General features: G+C 47.1%; 1 protein-coding gene across 1 annotated transcript; it reads left to right on the forward strand.

The window, feature by feature from the left end:
- Positions 1–10,132: 10,132 nt before the first annotated feature.
- TNFRSF6B (TNF receptor superfamily member 6b) lies at positions 10,133–18,687 on the forward strand. The gene is made up of 5 exons (XM_063296879.1): positions 10,133–10,198; positions 13,217–13,336; positions 15,381–15,756; positions 17,582–17,776; positions 18,300–18,687. The coding sequence occupies exons 2-5, from the start codon at positions 13,289–13,291 to the stop codon at positions 18,581–18,583; spliced, it is 903 nt and encodes a 300-aa protein (XP_063152949.1). The 5' UTR covers positions 10,133–10,198; positions 13,217–13,288; the 3' UTR covers positions 18,584–18,687.
- Positions 18,688–25,749: the final 7,062 nt, after the last annotated feature.

Raw genomic sequence — 25,749 nt, forward strand, 5'->3', positions numbered from 1 at the left:
GCTGGGGAGAGTGGAGGGCAAAAGGAAGAGGGGCCGACCAAGGGCAAGGTGGATGGATGACAGTCTAGAGGTGATGGACTCGTCCCTGGGGGAGCTGGGGGTGTTGACGACCGACAGGAAGCTCTGGCATGGGCTGGTCCATGAAGTCACGAAGAGTCGGAAGCGACTAAACGAATAAACAACAACAAAAGGGAGGCAGAAGAGGGCCCCTTGCAGTTGAATCAGAACTGCATTGTGTGAATTCACACACAATTCACACCTTTGCTGGTGGAATCAGCCTGTGTGCTCTTAGGAGGTGGCACCCAGCTGCCCATGGCTGAGCTCAGGAAAGTTCAGCCTGTGCATTGTAGTTGATAGGAAATCACCGGGAAGCCCCAGAAGAGGCTAATAGGGAAATGAAAAACAATCCCAGGAGGCAGCCACGGCCAACCACATGGTCTGTTGCCAAAAAACCTGATATGGCTGCTTGTGAACTCACCAGAAATCACCCAGTGACCTCAGTGGACCTTGAGAAAAATAAGCTGGTTCGCACCTGGTGAGTACAGGGACGGGAACCCCCCTAGAAAAGTACAGGCTCGTCAACAGGTCCATGGCATCACCTTGAGGAGGTCTTTTTCCAGGAGGATTCTCCGCAGAGTTCCAGGGGGTGAATTTTTGCTCTTGCATCCTGATCTCGGCCTCCCTGCTTTGCACGACGCTCCCCTAGGATCGAGGCTTCTCCCATGTCTATGGATGCTGGGTTGAGGTGGAGGCCGAGACCCACCCACCCCCACCCCCCGCTTGAAATGATGGGCAGGACAGTTCAGCGTGGAATGCCAATGAATGACAGGCACCACAGCAGTGACTTGGTGACAGTTTGTCATCTTTATAAAACACAGGTGTTTGCTGCCGTTCTGAATTTCTTCCCCCCCCCCACCCCCCCAAATATTGTAGTGAATTTTGCCTATTTTTATAAAAAATAACATAAAGGAAAAGTCTGCACAAAAGGCCGGCCCTCCATGAAAATAATAAACAGCAATGGATTATATTTGGTCACAAAAACTGTCAGCTAACTGCAAACTTGCATGTCTGTGCAAGAATGTGCAGCAAAATGCAGACAAAAGTTAGTTGGGTTTTTGGTGTTCTGGCAGATGTTAATCTAGTAATGAAATGTCTGCAGGAAAACCACAAAGTGTTGAGAACATCATGAACCCAACGATTCAACCCTAAGTAGATTTTCTACTATTGAAACAAATGTTAGCATCTACATTTTAAAAAAAAGCCTCTCCTTTTTTATTTATATTTATTAAGAATTTTTCATAAAATCAAATCAAAAGAAAGAAAAGAAAAAAAAAACCCTAAAGAAATATAATGCCTTCCAACCTTCTTTTCAACAGGTAATTACAATTTTATAATCCCTCTGCCCTCTTACACATTATACAAGTCCCTTCAGCTCCGCATTTAATCCACACCTTAATCTTCCAATCCATAAATCATCATGTCATTTCTTTCTTCTTTCAGCAAAAAGCCCATATAAAGTTTCCAGTCTTTCAGAAGAGTTTTTGTTATTTTTCCCTCTGACCAGACAGGTCAGTTTCACCATTTCTGCAAATTCTGACATTTTCACAATCCATTCCTCCGTGGTGGGGATTTCATTGTTCTTCCATCAGCAGGCATACAACAGTCTTGCCGCACTTGCCATATACAAAATTAGTCTGCCATGAGTCTTTTCTCATTCATTGTCTATAACGAATTATGGGGGTTGGGAGTGGGGGGCACTGTGTTGTTTTGGTTCACGTCCTCCCTCTGAGGCCGTTTTCAGTCAGTGCTCATTGGGAGCGAGAGGTCCAACCTGCAGCCCCTGCTTTACAGGGTTCTGCAGTCTCGTACTTTCTCTGCTTCTGTTTAACATCTACGTGAAGCCTCTGGGTGAGATCGTCCGTCACCAAGGAGTAAGGTATCATTAGTGTGCTGATGATACTCAGTTGCATATCTCTGCCCATGGTGAGCTAAGCGATGCTGCAACTGCCCTTTCCAGGTGCCTGGAGGCTGGTGAAGTCTGGATGGGGAGCAATAGGCTGAAGCTGAACCCTGGCAAGACGGAATGGCTGTGGGTTCAGGGCTCCTTGGTTCTTGGAGAATTACCCTTTGGTCACGGATGGGGTTGCACTGCCCCAGACGGACCCGGTGTGTAACTTGGGGGTCCTCTTGGACTCATGACTCCTGCTCAAGGACCAGGTGGCAGTTGTGGCCAGGAGGGCCTTTTCCCAACTGCGTGTTGTGCACCAGCTATGCCCATTCCTGGACCAACGTGCCCTTCCCAGTCACCCATGCCCTAGTCACCTCCCGTTTGGACTATTTATTTATTTATGTATTCATTCAAATTTTGCTACCGTCCATCTCCCCCAAAAGGAGGACTCTGGGCAGTTCACAATAAAATCAAAACTATAATAATAAACAAAGTCCTATGAAAAATAAAACGATTTACAAATATAAAATACAATATAAATAAGTGTAAAATCCAAGAGGCTAAAAAATTCTAATCAGGTGGGCTCTAAGGCGCAAGCCACCCCCATGAATGGCTGCCCACCTTCCCGCCCCACGCAAGACGGCAGAACCAGGTTTTCAGGGCCCTCCAGAAGGTGGGAAGCAAAGGCGCCTGCCTCACCTCTGGGGGCAAGATGTTCCAAAGTGGGGGGGGGGGCTGCTGCAGAGAAGGCCCGCTTCCTGGACCCCGCCAGATGAAGTTCTCTTACAGACCGGGTCCGCAGCATGCCCTTTCTGCCTGAAACAGGTGGGGCGGGTCAATGTTGTGGGGATGAGATGGTCCCTCAGGTAGCCTGGCCCCATGCCATGAAGTGTAACGTGCTGTACATGGGGCTGCCCTTGAAGAGTATCTGGAAGCTTCAGTCGGTTCAAAATGCAGTGGCCCGCACAGTTCTGCACAAGTCTAGATCAGCGCATACATCACCTCTTTTGCAGGAGCTGCATTGGTTGACGATTTGCTGCCGGGTCCAATTCAAGGTGCTGATTACCCCCTTTAAAGCCCTACATGGCTTGGGGCCTGGTTACCTGAAAGACTGCCTTTTCCCAGTTACATCTACCCAGCCCACCAGAGCAGGGAGGCAGGGCATGTTGCGGGTCCCATCTATGAGGGACATACATCTAATGGGACCACGAAAAAGGACCTTCTCCGTGGTGGCTCCCTCCCTTTGGAACATCATTCCCCTGGAGATAAGATTGGCCCCTCCTTGCTCCTTTTCCGCAAGGCCCTGAAGACGTGGTTCTGTCAGCGGGCCTGGGGACCCCAGGTCATTTTGGAGCCAATCTAGCGATTCATTTGAATGTGTTTGCTGCTGCCGTGGGGTGTGTGTTTTGTTTTTATGGATTTTAATTCTGTACGCCACCTGGAGTCACTGTGTGTGAGTTGGGTGGCCATATAAATTTGTTACATAGATAGATAGATAGATAGATAGATAGATAGATAGATAGATAGATAGATAGATAGATAGATCATTTTATAAAAGCTTAAAAATCTCAAATTTTAGAGGGATGAAGATGTTGGACGAAATGACGGGTTCAAGTGTCCTCTTCTGCCATGGAAATTCACTGGGTGACAGGGACACATCCTTACTCTCAATTCACCCACCCCCTTCTAGGGTTGTTCTAGGTATGACTCTGAAGGGGGGAGTGGTAGGTGGGCTTCCTTGAACACAAGGAAGAAAAGGTGAGATACAAATCTAACAAAGTTTCCTTACAAGGGAAGATCTGGCAATTCGCTGAAACCTTCCTGAAACCTCATTGTATCCACTACACTGTTTCCCACTGTGGTCTAGAAATTACAAGGAAGCAGGCAAAAATCAAAGGCAACGGTTAGATCCAAATCTAAATAATTCCAAGTATTATGTGAACAAACTGGAAGCTGAAACTGTATTCCAGGATTTGGAATAAATTTTCTTTCTACAGACCAAAATTGCTCAGCAAGCATGTATTTAAAAAAAAAAAAAGCAAATACCTGCTCTTAGACATTGGGAAAATATTTCATGTCTCATCTTGGAGAAAATACAAGTAAAAAATTAGAATGATTCATTCGCATCTTCAGATTTGTAATTTACAAAGATTGCAACACAATTCATCATTCAAAAGTTACTCATTTGGTATCTGGATATCGGTTTCTGATACCTCAAACAATTACAGCAAATTGGTTATGAAGGCAATGCTTCAAATATTCTGTCTCAGCTCAAGAATTTGCAGCAGCAGCACAATCTCAGAGGGTTAGCAAGCCATGAGTAACAGCCTTCAGAGAATTGCTCTGCTTGAAGCAAAGGAAAATCAGCGGGCTGTTTAAAACATTTTTCCTTTGATAGCCAAGCGAATTACTTTATACAAATTGGCCTGCAAATGTTCCAGCCAGCACACCAAGCTGTATAAGAGGGCAGGGCATCCCCTTAAACCTTCAAATACTTGCAGATTTGCAAACAGTAATAATAAAAAAAGACTTAACTGAAGAATCAGTAATGCATTGCAAAAGGAATAATACATGTGCTAACTTTGAACTGCTTGCCAACCCATCTATTACTCAGTTGCCCAGGAAAGCATACTTTTAAAACAAAATCAGGGCATGGTTTTGATACCACCAGGGAGGTCTGATGGTTGAGAACTTATTCCCAGTTGGAGTGTTTTTTAGGAGGGGGTACAGTAAAATAATGCTCTCAGCCCAAACTACCTCACAGGGTTATGGGGGCGGGTGGGGGGCGTGGAATGGAAGAGGGAACATTCTGTAGGCCACCTGGAGTCCCTGTACAAAAGGCAGAATAAGCTGTTGAGCTCTCAATACCTATCAAAGTAATCCATCCATCCATCCATCCATTTATTTATTTTGACCACCAGTCATAATGAACAAGAAACAACCTGCTCAAAAGTGGGCAGACATTAATAAAAGAGATTAAAATGTATAAAAATCAGTTGCTGCTGTTGCTTTAACCATCCAGTCGTGTCCAGCTCTTGCAAACTTTATGGACGAGAGCTCTCACGCAGCCCAATCGAGCACGGTGTCTTTCAATTGCTGGATGCTCACCTTGCTATCTGTCTTGATGGTGTCGAGCCAGCGTACTCTTGGCCTGCCCCTTCTTCTTGTTGCGCTAACAGTTCCTAGCATCACCGACTTCTCTAGTGAGCTTGCACGTATGACAGGGCCAAAGTCAGCGAGCCATAGTCTGACAATGTTGGCTTCTAATGATACATCAGGTTTTATGCGGTCCAGCACTTCTCTGTTGGTTACTCTGGCTGTCCATGGTAAACGTAACAATCTACTCCAGCAGCACAATTCAAATGCATCAATTCTTCTTCGGTTGTCCATTCTTATTGTCCAACTCTCACACCCACACATCATTATGGGAAGAACTTATTCCCAGTTGGAGTGTTAAAAAAATTGTTTAGGGTTCTTCTGCCAATCTTCACTCCAGTATCAAGCAACTCAAGGTCTAATTTCTGCATGATCACTTCAGCATAGAGATTGAAAAGGAGTGGGGATAAAATGCACCCCTGTCTAACACCCTTGCTGATTCTGAACCAGTCTGTGTCACCGTAGAGTAAAAATCAGTAAAAACATTAAAACAGTGTTATTACTGAAAATAAAATATTAGAAACCATTAAGAACATTTGATCAAATATTCTCTTTGTTTCAGAGCAAATCAATCCAGGAGAAAAAGGACCGTCCATTAAGGCAGTCTCCTTGTCTGACCAGCTAGCTCAGACTCTCAGTGGGTCCCTGGCACAACCTTGTTCTTGGGACCATCGCTCCTCGTCCACAGGCCATCCCCTTGTGTCCATTCTGCCTTCTGGGACTGCCATTCTTCGACCTCCCTCAATTTCTTTACATCTTTTAGTGGCTTCCAGAACCAGTAATTTGTCTTCATGTTATTAAGCAGGCAGGGAGATTCCTTGTGATCATGGGATAGCCTTTGATGTCAACTGGCCCATGGCTTCATTCTCCTCTTGCATACTTCCGCCCCCCTTAAGCACATCTGACTGACTGTCACTCGCAAGAGTGATCCTGCAACCAGGAACTGCCTGTCGCAACACATTTAGATCCTCCAGATAGCCCTTCTCCCCACTTCTTACCAGTTCCAAAGGATGCTCTCTCAGCAGTATGAGGCCCAGCTGTCCATGGCCACGAGGCCCTGAGGTTGTCACAACTGCCAGCATTTGTTGTGAAGATTGAACTGCAGGGTGCTCTTCAGCTGGGTGATCTCCAACATTCTTTGGATATGAAGACCATTCTCCTCTACCTTTTATATGGACCAAACATATTGGAAGGGGAAGACTGTATGTTAGAGGTTCTGTCAGCACCATCACCTGCAGTTCAAGTAGGAGATGAGGCATCCAGCTCTCCTTTAGAAGGTGTTTGTCCTTGCTTGTCCAAGGACAGGTAGCCCTTGCTTAATGACCACAATTGGGACCGAAATTTCAGTTGCTAAGCAAAGTGGTCGTTAAGGAAATCTGACCCAAGTTTATGTCCTTTTCTGCAGCGGTCATTAAGCAAATCACTGCAGGCATTAAGTGAACCATGTGGTCATTAAACAAATCATGTGGTTCCCCGTTGATTTTGCTTGCAAGAAGCCGGCCAGGAAGGTCGAAAATGGTGATCACGTGACCATGGGACTCTGTGACAGTCGTAAATGTGAACTGGTTGCCAAAAGCCCAAATTGCGATCATGTGACTGTGAGGACGCTGTAACAGTGATAAGTGTGAGGACCGGTCATAAGTCAGTTTCCCCAGCACTGTCATAAGTCTGAACCATCGCTTTAAAAATGGTCATTAAGCGAGGACTTCCTGTATACTGGTTCAATTTTCCACCAACAAATACAGACAGCGAGAAAGCCCTGCTTATCAGTTGCACAGGATGTTGCTGCTGCTTGAATTTTCACCCCCATACTCCTTGTTTTGTTAAAAATGGCCAGGAGCATATAGGCTAAGCTTCCCATCGCCATCAACCCCTCACAGTGTAGAACACCTTTACAGAATCTATGAAAAGGGGTGCTGATTCTTGCTTCCACACCTATCTCCCAATTCCATCATAGCTGAGGCATCTCCACTGGGTTCCCATCATGGATAAAGAGAGCTGGAAGTTGGATGACTTTGCATACAAGCTTGTTTCCCCCAGGATCTGGTGAGGAGTGCTTTAATTCCATAATTTCTTCAAAGAAAAAAAGATCCCATTCATCTGCCATCTGGAAACCAAATTCTGTCTGGTTTTCCAGACTGAGGTGGCATGTTTTGCCAAACAAGCATTAAACAGTGTTGATCTTTTGGCTGGGTCGGCAGTGGGAATTATGGCAACCTCAATAACACATTGCGTTAATATGTGGCTTCATCTTCCTGGCATAACTTGGGAAAACAGATGTAGGGCTGAGGACTTGTCTTCCAGTGAGAAAGGACTGTTTAGTTCAAAGACAATGGAATACTGGTTGTCATTTACAGCTCACAGCTCAAACAACTCAGATGGGTTATTAATGAGCTACAGCCCATCCTGGACAAGGGCCCTGGATGTTATCAGATGCTGGCGGCAGGTCTCTTTGCAAACTTTGTGCAAAAAGCATGAAGGGACCCCAGTGTGACATCAGGACCCAAAGCAAGGATAAAGCAGGGTCAGAGCATTCCAACCTCCCAGGACACTCCAGGGCAGACCTCAAAGGGACCCTTTGGGAAAAGTGGGACTTTAACAGCACCCTCCAGTGAAAAATGGCTGGACTCGGATACAGCCAAAGGTTTCGGGCAATCGCAGGAAGTCTCCCCAAACCCATTTAGCACATTGCAATTGTCAATGGATGAGGTTCTTGTGATCTGTCTGACATGCCACCTGCATCTGCAGGACCACCCAGTTTTCTCCTCCCCCCCCCCCATTTATCCCAATTTAAATCCTACATCAGTTTAGCCTCTCCGGGCATCTGAGAAAGACAGCTGCAACTCCCAGAAGCTTCTGCCTGTCCATAAAATGTATTAGCAGGAAAAGGGGCTTTCTGACGCCTCCTGATTTTTGGCTGCCATGGACTCTCTTCCCCTCCTCTTCCTCCTCCCTCTTCCTCCTCCCTCGTATGGAGGCTGTAAGATTCTCTTTTGCTCTGGCTGCGATCACAGGCATCTCCAGGTGGCCTTGGGTGGTTTCAGAAGGGAGAAAATGCTGCTTTTAACAGTGGTCCAGTGATGGATGACTGAAGCCCCTTTCACTGCTGGGTTGGGAATGAGATGAAGGTCCTGGGGACGTGATTTATTTTTTATTTATTTATTTATTATTCACATTTTGTTACCGCCCATCTCCCCCAAAAGAGGGACTCTGGGCAGTTTACAATAAAATAGAAAAAAGGTGACCAAGGCATAGGGAGGGGAGCTTAGCTAGAGAAGCAGGGCACCACCCCTCCTCTCTCATAGAAGCTGAGCCATACATTTTTTTTAAGTAACTTTATTAAATTTCAAAATAAGAAAAAAAGAAAGAAAAACTTAAAAGTGCAGAAACAAAAAGAGAGAAAGAAAGAGGGAGTGACTAATTTCAGTACAGATATAAGCATAAAAATACATTAACATCTTACTCTGTTTTATCTATAAAGTACATTATTTCTATATTCTTATACAACCTTATACAATCAAATCCCAAGACCAAATTTTAAAAAGTTATTTAACTTGCCTGCCGATTGTCTATTTTGCATTTTTGATTCTTTTTTTAATAATTGTGGTTAGCCGCCCAGAGTCTCTTGTTTGAGATGGGCGGCTGTATGAACTGAATGAATGAACGAATGAATGAATGAATGAATGAAACCAGAAGTGTGTAACCCCTCACAAAAACTGCTATGTCCTTCAAATGAGTTTCTGCAAGGCTCATCTACTCAGTCCCCAGACTGTGTGACCCAAATTAATTCTGCTGCCCAGAGTCAAAAAGTCCCCCACCTCCATAGTATCATCATGTAAACCACAGTCTGCTTAGAGGCTCATAATGTAATTTGGGGTTGTTCCTGACTGGGAAATGAAAAAAAATCTAGTCTATCCTAAGCCTTGATTCAGTGTAATGTAACCACACATTGCCGAATCTACACTTGGTTGGGTTACAGAAATTGCTGGCCAGGAACTTTGGCTTATCAACTGGGATGTTCACAAGTCATACATTTCCCTCAACTTTAAACCCAATGACTCTTCCTCACACCCCCATGACACAAGGAATATTGCAGCAGGGATGGATTAAAAATAATTCACACCCAACCAAGTTTGAGAAGCAGACTGAGATTCTTGGAATGGGAGACCGCCAAGAGATCCCCCACTTTGGCTACTGAAAAGTATTCTGGGGAATATGCAATGCAAACTCCATCACCGGGAATCAAGGAGACCTTGTATTACCTGGATGAAAGTGAGTGGGTGGGTGGGTAACGCCTTCCAAATGCCTATGGGGCCACCTGAGACCAAAAAAACCGAGAATTTTGCCCCCCCACCCCCCGTGGCAGCTGCTTCCCTTTGGCTTAATCTGATGACTCGATTAACAGGTTTGAGCCTGCAGAATACCCTAAAGGACAGACACCCGAGGAGCTGGATTCAGCCAGTCTGAACATTAACCAAGCTGAGCATATATAGCCTCTCCGCCTTTCATTATTCGGGGCAAAGGAGCGGCCGCGTGTTTCCCGGCCTCGGCGTTCCAAGTCTGAGGAGCGTCGGCGCAGAGGAATTCGGTCCGTCTCAACGCAACCTACCTCGCGGGTAGTTGTAACGGGGCGGGGGGGGCAAAGCCCGAGAAGACCTTGTTCGGTGCTCCTGGAGGGAAGGCGGGATGAGCGAGCCCCATGCCCGTAAGGACACCCAAACAGATCCAGGGGAATCCGTTCCGGGAGGGCTCGTTTCCCACCGAAGGTCCGGAGAACGGATCGACACGGCGCCGGGCAGTCCAACCGGGGAGGCGGCCGGGCGCGGCTGAGCGTCCGAGGCGGCCCCGCAGCCGGACCGCGCCGCGGCCGGATTCGGCGCCCGTTTGGGGGGTGCCCCGAGCCTGCCCCCTCGGCCGCCTTCCAGCCCGGAGCGACCCCAGGGCCTGCGGGGGTGGCGTGGGGGGGGGGGGGGAAACGGCCCAGATGCCGCAAAGCAAACCGCCCCCGCCCAGGAGGAGTCAGACGATAAAAGCGCGCCGGCGGGACAGCGCCGGGCAAGGACGAGCCTCGAGCGCAGCGGCGCCGGCTGGAAGGTAACCGCCCCGACGGGACGGGCGGAGGGAGGGGCGGGCGAGCAGGCGGGGCCCCGCGCGGCTGCTCGCGACGGCCGGCCGGAGGGCAGCGCGCTCCGGCCGGCCGACCGTCCAGGCGTTGCTCCGGGCTGCGCCTGGGGGGGTGGGGAAGAGCGCGCCGGCCCGGCCCGGCGCGTTTCGATGCGCGCCCGCAGCGTTGGGGTGGCCCCGAAGCGCCCCCAGTGCCGCCGCGGCGCTCTTTGGGTTTGGGACGTGACCGAAGGCGCCGGCGATGCCCAGCTGCGGGGGTTGCAGGAGGGGGCCCGTGCTCGTCCCCCGGGGCAGAAAAAACCCGAAGGAAGGTGGCCCCTTTTCCCGCTAGCCAACTTGATTGGAAAAGTTTGCTGGCTGCAGCGCACTTCAGATGCATGGAGTGGCTCACCTCTTCCCCTCCCTTTGCCCCCCCCCCCAATCTCATTTAATTTTAATCCTCTATCCGTCTAGCCCAGCATCTCTCAACCTTGGCGACTTTAAGAAGTGTGGACTTCAACTCCCAGAATTCCCCAGCCAGCATAGTTGAAGTCCACTCTTCTTAAAGTCGCCAAGGTTGAGAGATGCTGGGCTAGACGGATAGAGGATTTAAACTGGGATGAGATGGTGGGGGGACAAGGGAGGGGAAGAGGTGAGGGTTATGCAGGCGTGGATTATGGGGGAGACCCTGCTGTTAATTTAATTTGATTGGCTCTGCTTTTGAATCCAGTAGAAGGGCGCCTGTGTCGCTCAGAGTTGAACTGGGGGGCCCTTGGTCCCCTCTAAGCTTGGTTGTTGGCTTGCAGACCCAACTAGGGACTGTCACCCGCTTTTGAACTAGAATTCCCTGACCCACCCCTCAAAAGCAAGGTATTGTTTCAGGAAAGGACAACATGGAAAGATACCTCCCGACGCTCCAAATGGAACCCAATGTCTTGGATAGGCTAGGAGGGTGTATTCTTCCCCCCAGAAGTGACCTAGTCTTCCTGGCAACTGGATGGTGATACTCAACACTATCCGCCCTTCCACAGCGTGATGCTTTTCAGGTATTTTGAGACCTTGATCCAAGTTCCCTTGAGTCAGTCTCAGCTCCTGGTGACTTAGTGGACATGTCTTCTTGGCAGCGTGGCCATTCCCTTCTTCAGAGATGGTTTTCCTCCTTTCCACTTTAGCCTGTAGTCTGGGATTTCCTCCTGGTCTCCCATCCAAGGACTAGCCAAAGCCAGCCTCGCTTAGCTAAGCCACCTACATGCCTTCTGGTGACTTCATGGCTGTAACTATGGAAGTTTCCTTGGCCACAGTGTGGAAGTGATTTGGCATGGCCTGAAGGATTTTTGTCTTACTTTACAGTCTAGTTTAGAGACCAGGGAATTGACTGGTGGTCTTCCATCCAAGGACTAGCCAGGTCCTTTTCAACACCACCTAAGGCCAGTCAGGTGCTGCTGCCTGTTGAATTTTCAACTAGTTTGGCCACTGAAGGAGGAGAACCATATTAGTCCATGATGGCAAAAATTCAGTCTGATTTGTTCATTTGTTTGTGATACCACACAGATACAAAATGCGTAGGGGAGAGAGAAACGAAACTAGGTTTTACTTTCTAACAAAAAGGGAAATAAATGTTATATATATGTGTGTGTGTGTGTGTGCGCGTGCGTGCGTGCGCGCAAGCTGTTCTTGAATTATCTTGCTTTACAGGATGGCAATACTAATGATGTGACTTACAACCCTTTAAGGTAGGCCAGTATTATGGAGAGGATGAATAAAATCAGGAGGAGCCTGGTAGCACCTTTTCCAACCATAAAATTTTAGAAGCTCACTTCATTGGATGCATAAGCAGTTAAACTGATGTAAGGAGGGAAGGGAGGGGAACCCAGGGTGGTTCTGCAGATGTGAGGTGCTTGCAGATACCCCATTCATCAGCCATCGTAATGTGTTAAAAACCTGTTGTTCTTGTTGAGACTTTCTGAAACCTTTTGAGGAATGTCAATCCAGCAGTCTCTTGCTTAATGGTGCTGTAAGAGTCCAAAGTGGTCACTGGTGGAAAAAACACCCCGTGGAGTCCCTGGTGCTCTCTGAGCCTGGTTGTTTTCTTGCAGACGTTTCACTGCCAGACTAGGCAACATCTTCAGTGCAAAGAGGGAGTGGGACTTGCTCTCAGAACTGAAGAATTGAAGATGTTGCCTAGTCTGGCAATGAAACGTCTGCAAGAAGAAAACAACCAGGCTCAGAGAGCACCAGGGACTCCACAGTTCAATCCTGAGCTACAAATATTTGCTTCAATTGGTAAAACACCCTGTCTTCTGCTTTTCACTCCGCCCTTCCCAATCTAAATGCTGCATCGGTCTAGCCACAGCTCACAAACCCTTTTGCCTTTGAACAAAGTTGGAAAAAAATGCCTCTGGATTCCTGAATTTTTTGCTCCTTGACACTGTTTATTATTATGGCTGGTTGCAGTCAGCCAGATGTGTAGACTGGATTTGGCATTTTTACCCACCTACCGAGTCCTTCCCAAGGACCTGGGATGGGCAGATGCTGTTGTTTAATAATATTAAAGGTATCGTCGCAGGATGTTCCAAGTAAAGCTGCCTTTTGCAGTTGACCGATGGTGATTTTGTCAATGCTGATGGTGTTGTTATTGTTATTGATTTATTAATATTATTCATTAATAATATTATTAATTTTAATACAGCCACCCAAATCCAGTTTATAAGGAAAGGATATTTGTGAGCCAGGAGGACGAGTTAGAGAGCTCCCTTGGCTCCTTAGTGTAAATTCCAAAAAGGGAAATTGAATTTAGCTACAACCAGAATTGCAGTCTGGGGTACGATGACGATGTGTTTTGTGCATGTGGGTTGTATGAATTTTCCTGCTGGTCTTTGCTCTGCAAACATAGCTTGAGAAATTTTTATATAGCAGGAAACATTCTTGCAAAACGTTAAAATGTTTTCCTGCATTCAAGAATGGTACAATGGTAATAAGTTGCTTTCTGTTTCTTCTTTTCCTGCCCAGAATTATAAGAAGAGGAAATTTCCATTGTGTGAGGTGTTTATATAGCTGCAGACCTCCTTGAATTCCCCGAGAATGAATTGGGTTAGTGACCTTCTCAAGAGTATGGAAAATCTATTCCTGGTAATAAATGTTGAGAGAATGAACAGGAGCGTTTAATGTTAAGTCTGGGATATATTAGCGCGTTAGCTGTGAAGCTAAATTGAGCAGGCATATCCAGTGGCAGTTTAGTCTGAAATGCCAGGAGTGAGGGCAAACCACAGGGTTGTCCCCATATTCTGCTTGGGGCTCCCTAAAAGCATTTAGCCAGCTGTACAGGTAGTCCTCACTTAACAACCATTCATTTAGTGATGGTTCGGACTTACAACAGCACTGGAAAAACCGATGTATGACTGGTACTCACACTTACGACGGTTGCAGCGTCTCTGCAGTCACATGATCACAATTTGGGTGCTTAGCAATTGGTTCACATTTATGATCGTCACAGGGTCATATGGTCATGTGATTGCCATTTGCAACCTTCCTGGCCGGCTTCTGGTGAGTAAAATCAGTGGGGGACCACATGATCCGCTTAACCACCATGTGGTTTGCTTAATGCCTTAATCGCTTAATGACCACCGCAAAAACGGTCGTAAAATCGGGTGAGATTCACTTAATGACTGCTTTACCTAGTAACCAAAATTCTGGTCCCAATTGTCATTAAGCAAGGACTACCTGTAATGAAACCATCCAAAGCTGAGTGCAGCTTGAACGAGACTTACACCCTTTTCCCACTACTGTTCTCAACCCATCACTGAGTCAACAAAAATCTAACTGGGGGTAAAATTTGCTGTCTGAATTGCTGATCTGTGCTTCTGTTTCAAGCCATTGCTGTCCTCTGACAGTCTTTATCCACTTTGAGGCTGCCCCAGGATGGTGTCAGAACCAAGGGGAAGCCTTCCTTTAAGCTATGGAGAACTTAAGACTGTCTGTCCTATGAGCAGGAGATGGGATAATGCAGCATTGGGGGGCATAAAGAAAAAAAGCTGAAAAACGCTGCTCCAAGTAATGGTCTCTGACTGTATGTGTTTTGTTTTTTTCTAATCAGAAAAAAATCTGATTAGATCTGCAGAATCCTCCTTCCTGCAGCTTATATATTGTAGTAAATAAATCCATTATTCTACATCCTGCTGTCTGGATCAACAAAGAACAGGCTTTGAAGGACCTGGGTAGAGTTAGCTTTAAGAAAAGAAGGCAGAGGGAGGGATGTGATAGTTGAAGCCCGCACATCTTAAAGTTGCCAAGGTTGAGAAACACTGCTCTCTAAGCTTCAAGGACCTGGCTATCCAAGGGACCACCCTTCTCATGAGGAACCTGATCAGATTGTAGAATCATAGGATTGGAAGGGACCTCGGAAGTCATCCAGTCCAACCCCCTGCCCAGCACAGGGATCCTTATGCCATTCTGGACAAATGGCTGTCCAATCTTGCCTTGGAAACTTCCAGGGATGTTGAGAAGTTGAAAGGCTGAGAAGCTAAGTGACCTTTTGGAAGCTGCCCCAGGGCCCTTTCTGGAGAGTAAATTGCAGGGGTATCAGCTGAAGGATTTGTGTTTAGTTCTGCTATATGCTCCATGTTCCAGTAAGGCATCAGGCCTGTTCTGTGAGGTCTCTGGTCAGCTGCTTTTCTGAGTGCATTTTAACAGCTCATCTTTTGCTTTTGAATTGTCAGCCACCAAATGGTTCCACCCATGCGCCTGATGGGTGGAAAGGTGGTTGAAATAAGAAATCAATAATACAAGTAGTCCTTGTTTAGTGACCACCTTGTTTAGCAACTGTTTGCAGTTACGACGGTGATGAAAAAGTAACTTTGTGACCAATCCTCTCATTTATGACCTTTGCAGGTCTATAAAGCAAAGGAAACCTGAAGCCAGATCATAAGCACAGTCCCAGTTTCACTTAGTGACCACTTCGCTTAACGACCGAGTTGCCACTCCTCATTGTGGTCGCTGAACGAGGACTACCTGTATGTTCAAGAGGACCTCTCCTGCAATCTTAATGCCCGCAAAGGTTCATTCCAAGGTAGCTGGTCCCTCAGATAGTTTGTGGTTCTGTATTTGCAGAAGGCGATTGCCTGCCAAGTAGTCTGGGAATCTCTGCTAACTAGTCTTCTTTTTCCCCCGTCACTAGTGGGTGAGTTGGTGTGTCTTGCTCTGGACTGTTCTGAGTTGTGCTTCCGAGCCCACCTACGAATGGAGAGATCCAAAGTCCAACGAGAAGTTGTTGTGTCAGAAGTGCCCGCCAGGGACAAGCATGGCACAGCACTGCACCAAGGACACGCCCACCATTTGCAAGCCATGTCCAGATCAATACTTCACCCAGTACTGGAACTACCTCGAGAGATGCTTATACTGCAGCGTCTTCTGCAATACCATGGAAGTGGAGGTGGTGGCATGCAACAGGACGCACAACAGGGTGTGCCAGTGCAAGCCGGGCTACCACGCTGAGTGGCTCTTCTGCATTGAGCACTCAAAGTGCCTTCCAGGAAGTGGAGTGGTTCAGCCTGGTATGTACTGGGGGAGGAACGCGGTAATTCTGCTCTCGGGGTGATAAACACAGATTGATCAGGAACAGACTGACCTCACCTGGAAGCTTGGAGGGGTGAGAAGTCTAAAGGACCTCTTTAAATCAGTGTGTCTCAACCTCAGCAATTTTAAGATGTGTGACTACAACTCCCAGGATTCATGCTAGCTGGGGAATTCTGGGAGTTGAAGTCCACACATCTTCAAGCTGCTGAGGTTGAGAAACACTGGACTAAATGAAGTCACAGAAGCCTGATCCAAGGTTTAGGTTCTGCACCGGACTGACCCCAATGCTTGTAAGTCAGGTTAGTGAATAGGGTCTTTAAACCTATTTGGAAAGTTTGGAAAGAGACTAAATCAAAATTTAGCATGTCTCTAGGGAGAAGGGTGGGGAGGCAGGATGGCTGGGTTTGCACAATACTTTATTATTAAATTAGCCCCGATTCTCCCCTTACACTAAAAAAGACCTACACAGGGTTAAAACTGACCAAGTTTAGGCTGCAAAAATCTGGGTGATGCTAGACTGCAGCAAACAGGTACAGAATATCCAAGCTCCCTAGCGAGTCTTGCAGTTCTTGTGCAAATGCAGCCATTACATTTTTAACAGACCTGGTTAAGCAGGCAGGAAGCCAGTTCTTGTGTAGATTTCAGTCCCTGGCTGAGTCGGGTCTTTGTTAGGACTAACCAAGGTGGCATGAGAGAGACTGCACAGTTTTGAGCCCTCCAGGGGTCTTCCATTGAGATGTGTCTAAACCTAGGGATGAAGAAGGATAGAAAAGTCCAAAATCAGGGTTCAGCCAGGAGCTTGTTGTAGGTCACGGACCTCAAAGTGGAGAGATTGGAAACTGAGCGCCTCGTTTCAGGTTTTTTGAGACAACAACGGACAACGGCGGACTCCTGGCTCCCCAGCTCTTGATGACCAAACAGCTGTTTGGCTACCACAAGGGGCTGCCACAGGGCCAAGTTAAAAAAAGTCAAGATGGAGGCTGTGAGGATGCAGCCAAACCCCTGGCCTTCTCCAACACGCATGGCTGGTAGCCTGTAGGGCTTTATCACATGGTTGTAGGGCACGGGGCAGAACTGATTTTTGCAAATAGTTGGTGGATTTTTATAAGCAGTTGGCAAGTCGAGATGCAGGCAAGAAGGCTGCGGTAGTCATGCAACCCTGGCTAAGACGAATGTGATCACGGGGTAGAATGCAGGTTGAAGATATGTGGCCTTCAATTCCCAGAATTCCCCAGCTGGCGTGGCCATTGCTGAGAATTCTGGGAACGGATGACTAGGTTGGGAAAAACTGGGATAAAACACTAATAGCAAGTTTGGCTGAAGCTCTGAGCTATAAGAAAAAACCAGATAATTAAGCTGGGTGTGTCATAATATGGGATGTGTGAAAAAGATTCATTATGGCAGAGTGGCGAAACCAAGCAAGCCAATTGACCATGCTCGTTCTGCCTTGCCCTCCGAGTCAGTTGCTGTGTGCTTTATCCATCAACCTCTAGCAGGCAGGGGTCCTTGGGCCGATGGGCTGTACAGCTGGGTGGTGGGCTTGAAGCCCCCTGACTCAAACCATCACTTTGCAGGGTCCAGCTGAGGGTCAGCTGTTGCAATGCAAGTAGAGATTTATACCAGCTTTCTCCAGTCTGGCTCTGAGGGTGTGCTGGCTAGGAATTCTGGGAATACGTAGTCTCAATCTGTCTGCAAGGTGCCAGACTGGGACAGCTGTTTTGTGCATTCGGCAGCAGTGCCATGCCACTGCTGGAGGTTGTTGGAGAGGAAGCCAGACGTTCTTTTCCGCTTCCTTTTTTTTAGGCAACCCACGAGAAGATACCAAATGCAGAGCTTGTCCGGAGGGGACCTTCTCCAGCAATCATTCCAGCAGAGCCGTCTGTGGGCCCCACCAGAACTGCTCTGCGCAAGGCCTTCGGGTCAATGTTCCTGGCAACCAGGTCCACGATGCCCTCTGCACCTCCTGCAGGGCTGGCAAAGGCTTGGAGGAGGGCTCAGGTAAGACCCGCACTTGGAACTCGTTCAGAGAACTTGTCTGGTGGAAACATCATTTAGGATGAATGTGGGGGTTATCCGTTAGAAAATTAATTTTTCCCTCTTTCCTGTCAAGCTTTTAAGAACTTGGGGAAGAGTTAATGCTTCAGATGAAAAATCCAACCTCAGAGTCATGGATGGCCTGGGTTCACACAAGACACTAATCCCTAATCCTCAGTTCCCCGTAGTCAGGATTGTTACATAAAGTGCCAATGAATGAAACCATCTGATGGCTCAATGTGTTGACGCATTTGTCTTTCACACCACCTGGCGAGATATAATGGCGGGGTGCCCTACATCATGCTACTCAATAAACGTGTTGCTCATGTTTTGTCTTAGCCTACCACGGCATGCAGATTTAACTGCTGTTTAATCTGAGGAGGCTGACCCAGGGGTTCTGTGCGTAAGCCGTACAGCAGGATGGTGCAAAAGATGGCCTGCCTTATGCACAGCACCTCTTATTTAGGTTTGATGCTTTCTCTTCTAGGAAGTGGAGAGTGTCAAGAGGCTGCAATTGACTTTGTACCATTTCAAATCAAGTCCGTACGAAAGCTGCGGCGCCTGCAGCGTAAGCTCGGTAGAAGTCCTCCTGGGCCGGAGAAGAAGAAGAGTAAAGAAGAGCTCCAGGTGGACCTTCACACCCAGCTCATTCAGCTCAAGAGCATGCATGGGAAAGAGCGTGTGTGGGAGAGGCTCCAGGATGCCCTGGAGAAGATGAAATTGCAAAACTTTTTGGAGACAGTCCAGAAGCAGTTCCTTGTGGGCTTATGAGATTAACAAGACAACTCTGTCTGTGTCTCTGGTATTTATTACATTCATAAGACAGGCGCAAGATTGCTGTTCATGTATGTTTGAGTTAGATTATTTATGAAAAAGCTGCCATTTAAAAAAAAATCAGTTTCCCCCTCCTCCGCCAGGCATTTTGGTTTTCGGGTGAGGAAAAAGGAAAGCAAATTCAAAATACACGCTCGTAAGAAGGGCGATTTCCATGTGGATTTCAACCTTGCAGCCTTCTTCAGTGCCACAGGCCATGGCAATGAACGGGTTGGCAGCATCAGTTAGGAGCTGTGCTCTTGAAAATCATGCATTTCCATAACTGGGCATGGGAATCTTATTTCCAGTGCGCTCCTGAGTTTTGGCCTGCACCCTGTTACCCATAACTTTGGATGGAGGCCTACAGTGGGGTGCCCAGGTGTCCCATCATCATTCCATGAATGATGGGCTTACGTCATTTTTGTGCCACATGGGGCTAGTACATAAGTATTGTCATCTGCATGATGATGTCACTAGATGCCTCTGATCCAACTTTCCTTGATTCTTTAACTCTGGGGGGAAAAATTACACGCATTACAGTGTCTGATGTCAGGTGCAAGTCTGCACATGTGCATTTCAGTGAAATACTGTGATTTTTATGCCACTGAAAGTGATAAGGTTGAATGTTGCCACAGGTTGGGGAAGGGCCCATTCTCCAAATCTTGTCCTGAACTGTTGACATGCCAAACTGCCCCTCCCTTATCATAATTATCATGGTCCTGTATCTAGCAATCAGTTGGAGTGACTGTGTGTGTTTCTAGGAATTAGAGCTTTTTTATCTGCTTCTAGGAATTAGTTTGTTTCTCCAGAACTTGAATGTGAATTTCTCAGAGGTGGCCTGTCCTCATGGGTGATCACCTAGGGAGCCAAGAAGGGCACCCAGCTCTGAGAAATGCAGCTATTTTTTTAATGGAATGAGGGTGTCCCCTGCCTTGTTTCCAGGGGCATCAGTTGCAGGCAGCTGAATGGACCCATCCCTATATCTTCTCCATTTCCTAACCCAGTGTTTCTCAACCTTGGTGACTTTAAGATGGGTGGACTTCAACTCCCAGAATTCCCCAGCCTGGGGAGTTCTGGGAATTGAAGTCCACCCATCTTAAAGTCACCAAGGTTGAGAAACACTGTCCTAACCTAATCACTCTTTATCCAATTTAGATGGTCTGTTACATTTCAAAGAAGGACGGCACGTCGACTTGAGCTGTGTGCCTCCTTCTTTTCAGCTTTGAGGTGCTTTGGATAGGCTTCTGTGCTCGAGTTGCTTTTACACATTTGGGGCAGGGAAGGATTGCAACTGTTGTGCCAGAAAGCAAGTGAGAGAGTTGGGATGGGGCAAGTTATTTCAGTCAGATCTGAGCCATGAGTAAGGCGCTTGATGGTCTCCAGATTACTCTGACATTCAACTCCCAATGGCTGTAAAGTGCAAGAGATTTGGGGAGCTGTACCCCAAAATATTGGAGGGCAGAAGATGCTTGGGGAAAATGGGGCCTGATTTACTAGAGGCACCCTTCCATTTAGCCTGGTCTGGGGTGAACATGCCAAAGAGTTGGTGGGCATCCTTTCCAGTGTCATGCCTTGAACCCACTTCTTGAGTCAATCCCAGTTTCTCAGTTGAGGGAAAAGGGGTGCACGTGGAGGATCCAGTTGTGGCTATTGGGGACCACCCCTCCCTCCTGCTTTCCATCAACAGCTTTTCAAGCTGCCAATCGTGGCTTGAAAGGGCTGGGAAGGAATTTGAGGGCACAAGCAGCTGCCTGGGTTGGGGGCGACGTACCCCTTCTCTGCAGCTGTGTATCTTGGGGTTCTGTCACACTTGTTTGGAATGTCCCAGCGGCACAGAGCAAATCCAGGCCACAGGAATCAGCAGGGTGGACTTCAGGGAAAAAGGACCTTGGGGTGCGATGGGGGAGGACAGGCAGGCCTTCTGCAGTACCCCATGGAATTGCTGCACCCCACCAAAAGCTTGGATTATTTTACTTGGTTTTCCTTGAAGCGTACCTCCTGTTCTCCCTGCTTCGACTGCAACAAAATGGGGTCTGCCTTGAAGGTTCTTCCTTGTGCCTAACCTGAGCCTACAAGATGGGGCAGATGTTTTACCTGTAAAATTGTCTATTACCTCTGTTTTGAATGACATTCAAAATTCACCTTCCTGTCAGTAAGAGCCTTGAAAGACCCATGTTTATCTGCTCTAGGAAGAGTGGGTTTTGTTTTTCTTAGATTTATATTTTTTTAAGCTTGTCTACAATAAAGAAAAGTATTTGAAATGTTAATAAATACACTGGCTCCTGCTGCTGCATCCTTTCTTCTTCCTCCAAAGTGTCCCAGGTATTGTTTGAGGCCACTCATCCATCCGCCCCCAAAATCACCCCCTAAAATTACAAGTGTCAGTCCTTTGAGGTTGTCCAGACAAGAAGCACAAGCAGGAGAGTGTGCTCTGTCTTTGCTGTAAGGTTACATTAACAGGACCTTGCAAGTCTGAAAGTCTTTCTCCCTTTCTTCCTTTTACTCTCCGGAAAACTAGGGAGGGTCCCTTCTGAAACGATTCCCACGTCTCCTCTCCTTCTGTGGGTTGAGATACACTTTGCGTGGCTGTTGTCTAGGCTGCGGCTCTTCCTCCTGTCTCCCAAGGTCATCCGACATACCATTACACAAATTGTAATGGTACGTGGGAAAGACCTTGAGCGACAGGGCGAAGAGAGTGTAACGATTGCCTATCCCAAAATACTCTCAGACTCACAAGCAAAAGCCAAGTAAAATCTGATTTATTTAAGAACAGTATGCAAGTACAAAGAAAGCTGAGAATGAGAAAAGCGCGCCAAATACAAACTAAAAAACCAAAGAGATCCCTCCCCCCGTAGAATCTTCCCAGGCTCACAATCCCAGGTGCTCCCAATGGCTTCTGACAATGTGGTGGAAAAGTCCTTGAGCCGAGCACATAACCCAAACACATTCCATTGAAACGAACATAGATACAAAGCTTGGTACAAGGTCTCCCAGCAGCTCCCTCCGAACAGCAACGCGCGTCAGCAGCATGGCATGTGAAGCGTTACGATGTACAGGGCACATTGAAACAGTGAACGTGACATACCGCCCCCCAAAAAAATTCTAAGCAGAAGGCTTCAAAGGGTAAGCTAAATGAAAACGGTTAACTAAATCAGGAGCGTTAACATGGAGAGCAGGCACCCATTCAGGGTGAGGAAAGTGTTTCCAGCGGATCAGATAGTGGAGGGTGCCACAAAGCTTGTGAGAATCAACAACCTCCTTGACTTCAAAATGTTGTTGCCTGTCAATCATGATAGGAGCAGAAGGAGGAGGTTGGGGATGCCAGCAGGAAGATTGATGGACAGGCTTGAGCAAGCTGCAATGAAAAACAGGGTGCAAGCGTTTCAAATTGTGAGGCAAACCCAACTTAACAGTAATGGTTAACAATACCAACAATGGGGAAAGGACCAATGAACTTGGGAGCAAGTTTTTTGGATGGTTGTGGGGACTTTATGAACTTGGTAGAAAGGTAAACCTGATCCCCAATTTTGAAATCGTGCTGCACAGACCAGTGTTTATCGGCTTGGAACTTATAAGCAGCCTGGGCATCTGCTAAAGCCTGCTGAATCACCGGCCAGGAATCAGCCAGCTGAACAGCCCAGTCAGATGCAGAACAAGACTGGGTAGGGGCTTGTGGCAGCTCAGGGATGGGAACAAAGTTGTGGCCAGAAACCACACGAAAAGGGGTCTGTCCAGTGCTCTGATGGACAGCATTGTTGTAAGCCACTTCAGCAAAGGGCAATAAATCAACCCAATTGTCCTGATGGTAATTTATGTATGCTCTAAGGAATTGTTCAAGGGTAGAGTTTAAAACCTCTGTAGATCCGTCAGTCTGGGGATGCAAAGAGGTGGACAACGCCTGTTTGGTGTCAAACAATTTTAAAAATGACTTCCAAAACTGGGAAGTGAACTGTGTCCCGCCGTCAGTCACCAAACGGGAGGGGCAACCGTGAGGATGATAGATGCGGACCAGAAAGAGGCGGGCCAATTGTGGGGCGGACGGGATGGAAGCACACGGAATGAAGTGGGCTTGTTTGGAGAAAAAATCCTTAACAACCCAGATGACAGTTTTTTTCTGACTGGGTGGTAGGTCTACGATAAAATCCATAGAAATTTCCTCCCAGGGATGGGATGGGCTAGCTACAGGCTGCAGAAGCCCCTGTGGTTTACCCCCTTTTCGCTTTGAGATGGCACAAATGGGACAGGAGGCAACATAGTTCTTGACATCCCGCCGTAAGGTTGGCCACCAAAATTGACGCCTAACCAAATGTAAGGTCTTGACAAAACCAAAGTGTCCAGCAAGTTTATCATCATGGGAATGCTGCAAAACATCAGCCCTCAAAGCTTCAGGCACATAAAGGCAGTGTTCCACCCACGCCAGACCGTTTTCAAAAGAAACATTGTCTTTATTAGCTAGCAACCAAGTGCCAGATTTCAGTGTCTGGAGGAAGTCCTTCTGTAATTGACAAGGAACTTGCACTTTCTGCTTCCCAGACAGGGCTGGGGGCAGGGATGCCTGCGCACAGGTCTGGCTCCGGGTGACGGCAACCAAGCCCAGTTGTGGTTCAGTGAGAACAGTCCCCACTATATCCGACGCGTGGTCGGAGTCTTGAGGCAAACGTGACAAGAGGCTCAGGAGGGACCCATCCTAGGCTGCAGCTCTTCCTTCTGTCTCCCAAGGTCATTCCCACAGACCATTACAGGTTGTTATGATCATTCCTGCTGTTCTCACCCTTGGTCCCACCTCATTTTTGCCACAAACCATTTTGTTTGAGATTTCCATAGGGAAACCAAGGGAAAGACAGCCTACATCTTAAGTGATGTTTGATTGATTGATTGATTATGTGCCATCAAGTTGGTGTCGACTCTTAGCAACCACAGTTATATTTTTTATTTTTTTATTTGTTTCTTTGTTTCTTTTATTTATTGATTTATTTATATCATTTCTATGGCTTCCCAACTCAGACAATCTGACTCTGGGCAGCCTGCAAAAAGAAAAGGGGGGAAAAAACCAATGAAAGCAACAAAAAAAAAGAAAATACCAGTAAAATCGCTGGAAGAAACATTAACAATCTCAGATATGCAGATGATACCACTTTGATGGCTGAAAGCGAAGAGGAACTGAGGAGCCTTATGATGAAGGTGAAAGAAGAAAGTGCAAAAGCTGGCTTGCAGCTAAACCTCAAAAAAACCAAGATTATGGCAACCAGCTTGATTGATAACTGGCAAATAGAGAGAGAAAAAGTAGAAGCAGTGAAAGACTTTGCCTTTCTAGGTGCGAAGATTATTGCAGATGCTGACTGCAGTCAGGAAATCAGAAGACGTTTAATCGTTGGAAGAAGAGCAATGACAAATCTCAATAAAATAGTTAAGAGCAGAGACAGAACACTGACAACAAAGGTCCGCATAGTTAAAGCAATGGTGTTCCCCGTAGTAACATATGGCTGCGAGAGCTGGACCATAAGGAAGGCTGAGAGAAGGAAGATCGATGCTTTGGAACTGTGGTGTTGGAGGAAAATTCTGAGGGTGCCTTGGACTGCAAGAAGATCAAACCAGTTCATCCTCCAGGAAATAAAGCCAGACTGCTCACTGGAGGGAATGATACTAAAGGCAAAACTGAAATACTTTGGCCACATAATGAGAAGACAGGACACCCTGGAGAAGATGCTGATGCTAGGGAGAGTGGAAGGCAAAAGGAAGAGGGGCCGGCCAAGGGCAAGGTGGATGGATGATATTCTAGAGGTGATGGACTCGTCCCTGGGGGAGCTGGGGATGTTGACAACCGACAGGAAGCTCTGGCGTGGGCTGGTCCATGAAGTCACGAAGAGTCGGAAGCGACTAAACGAATAAACAACAATTCCCAGTAATAACATATGGCTGCGAGAGCTGGACCATAAGGAAGGCTGAAAGAAGGAAGATAGATGCTTTGGAACTGTGGTGTTGGAGGAAAATCCTGAGAGTGCCTTGGACTGCAAGAAGATCCAACCAGTCCATCCTCCAGGAAATAAAGCCAGACTGCTCACTTGAGGTAATGATATTAAAGGCAAAACTGAAATACTTTGGCCACAAAATGAGAAGACAGGACACCCTGGAGAAGATGCTGATGCTGGGGAGAGTGGAGGGCAAAAGGAAGAGGGGCCGACCAAGAGCAAGGTGGATAGATGACATTCTAGAGGTGACGGACCCGTCCCTGGGGGAGCTGGGGGTGTTGACGACCGACAGGAAGCTCTGGGGTGGGCTGGTCCACGAAGTCACGAAGAGTTGAAAGCGACTGAACGAATAAACAACAACAAGGAAACTTTGTAATTGCCTCCGGGTGCGGGGACATTCCCAACTTAGAATCGCCTGAATTTTTGCAGGGTCCATTTCTATACCCCGGTCAGACACTCGATAGCCCAGATAGTCAAGTTGGGTTTTGTGAAACTCACATTTGGAAAGTTTGGCATAGAGTTTGGCATCTCTAAGTTTGCGTAACACCTGTCTGAGGAGGTGTTCACGTTCCTCCTCAGTTTCAGTGTAAATGAGAACATCATCTAAATAAACCAGGATCCCTTTAATCAAATGATCATGTAATACTTCATTAATCAATTGCATGAAGACTCCAGGTGCCCCTGCCAACCCAAAAGGGAGGACTTTGTACTGAAACGATCCTAATGGGCAATTAAAAGCAGTTTTTCACTCATCCCCAGCTTTTATGCGAATGCGGAAATAGGCTTCGGGAAGATTGAGCTTGGAGAAAATCTTGCCCTTTGACAAATGAGCTAACATGTCCTTCATGAGGGGCAGAGGGTACTTGTTGACAATAGAGATGGAATTTAACCCTCGATAGTCTGTACAGAGTCGAAGCGTGCCATCTTTCTTTTCCTGGAATAATACAGGGGCCCCAACTGGGGAATTAGCAGGTTCAATAAACCCCCTTGACAGATTTTTGTCAATGAAGTCCCGTAATGCCTCGAGCTCCTTCTGAGTCATCGGATAAATTTTTGGCTTGGGCAATTGAGCATTGGGACCAACTCTATTGCACAGTCAGTTTTCCGGTGGGGGGGGGTAACCGAACTGCTTCCATCTCCCCAAATACGTCTGCA

This window comes from Candoia aspera, chromosome 3, assembly GCF_035149785.1.
Source record: "Candoia aspera isolate rCanAsp1 chromosome 3, rCanAsp1.hap2, whole genome shotgun sequence".
Lineage (NCBI taxonomy): Eukaryota > Metazoa > Chordata > Lepidosauria > Squamata > Boidae > Candoia > Candoia aspera.

Coding starts and splice junctions, on each gene's coding strand:
- TNFRSF6B (XM_063296879.1), top strand. CDS start 13,289: ATGAATTGGGTTAGTGACCTTCTCAAGAGTATGGAAAATCTATTCCTG. Junction 15,757..17,581: donor AAGTGGAGTGGTTCAGCCTG/GTATGTACTGGG, acceptor CCTTTTTTTTAG/GCAACCCACGAGAAGATACC. Junction 17,777..18,299: donor AGGCTTGGAGGAGGGCTCAG/GTAAGACCCGCA, acceptor TTTCTCTTCTAG/GAAGTGGAGAGTGTCAAGAG.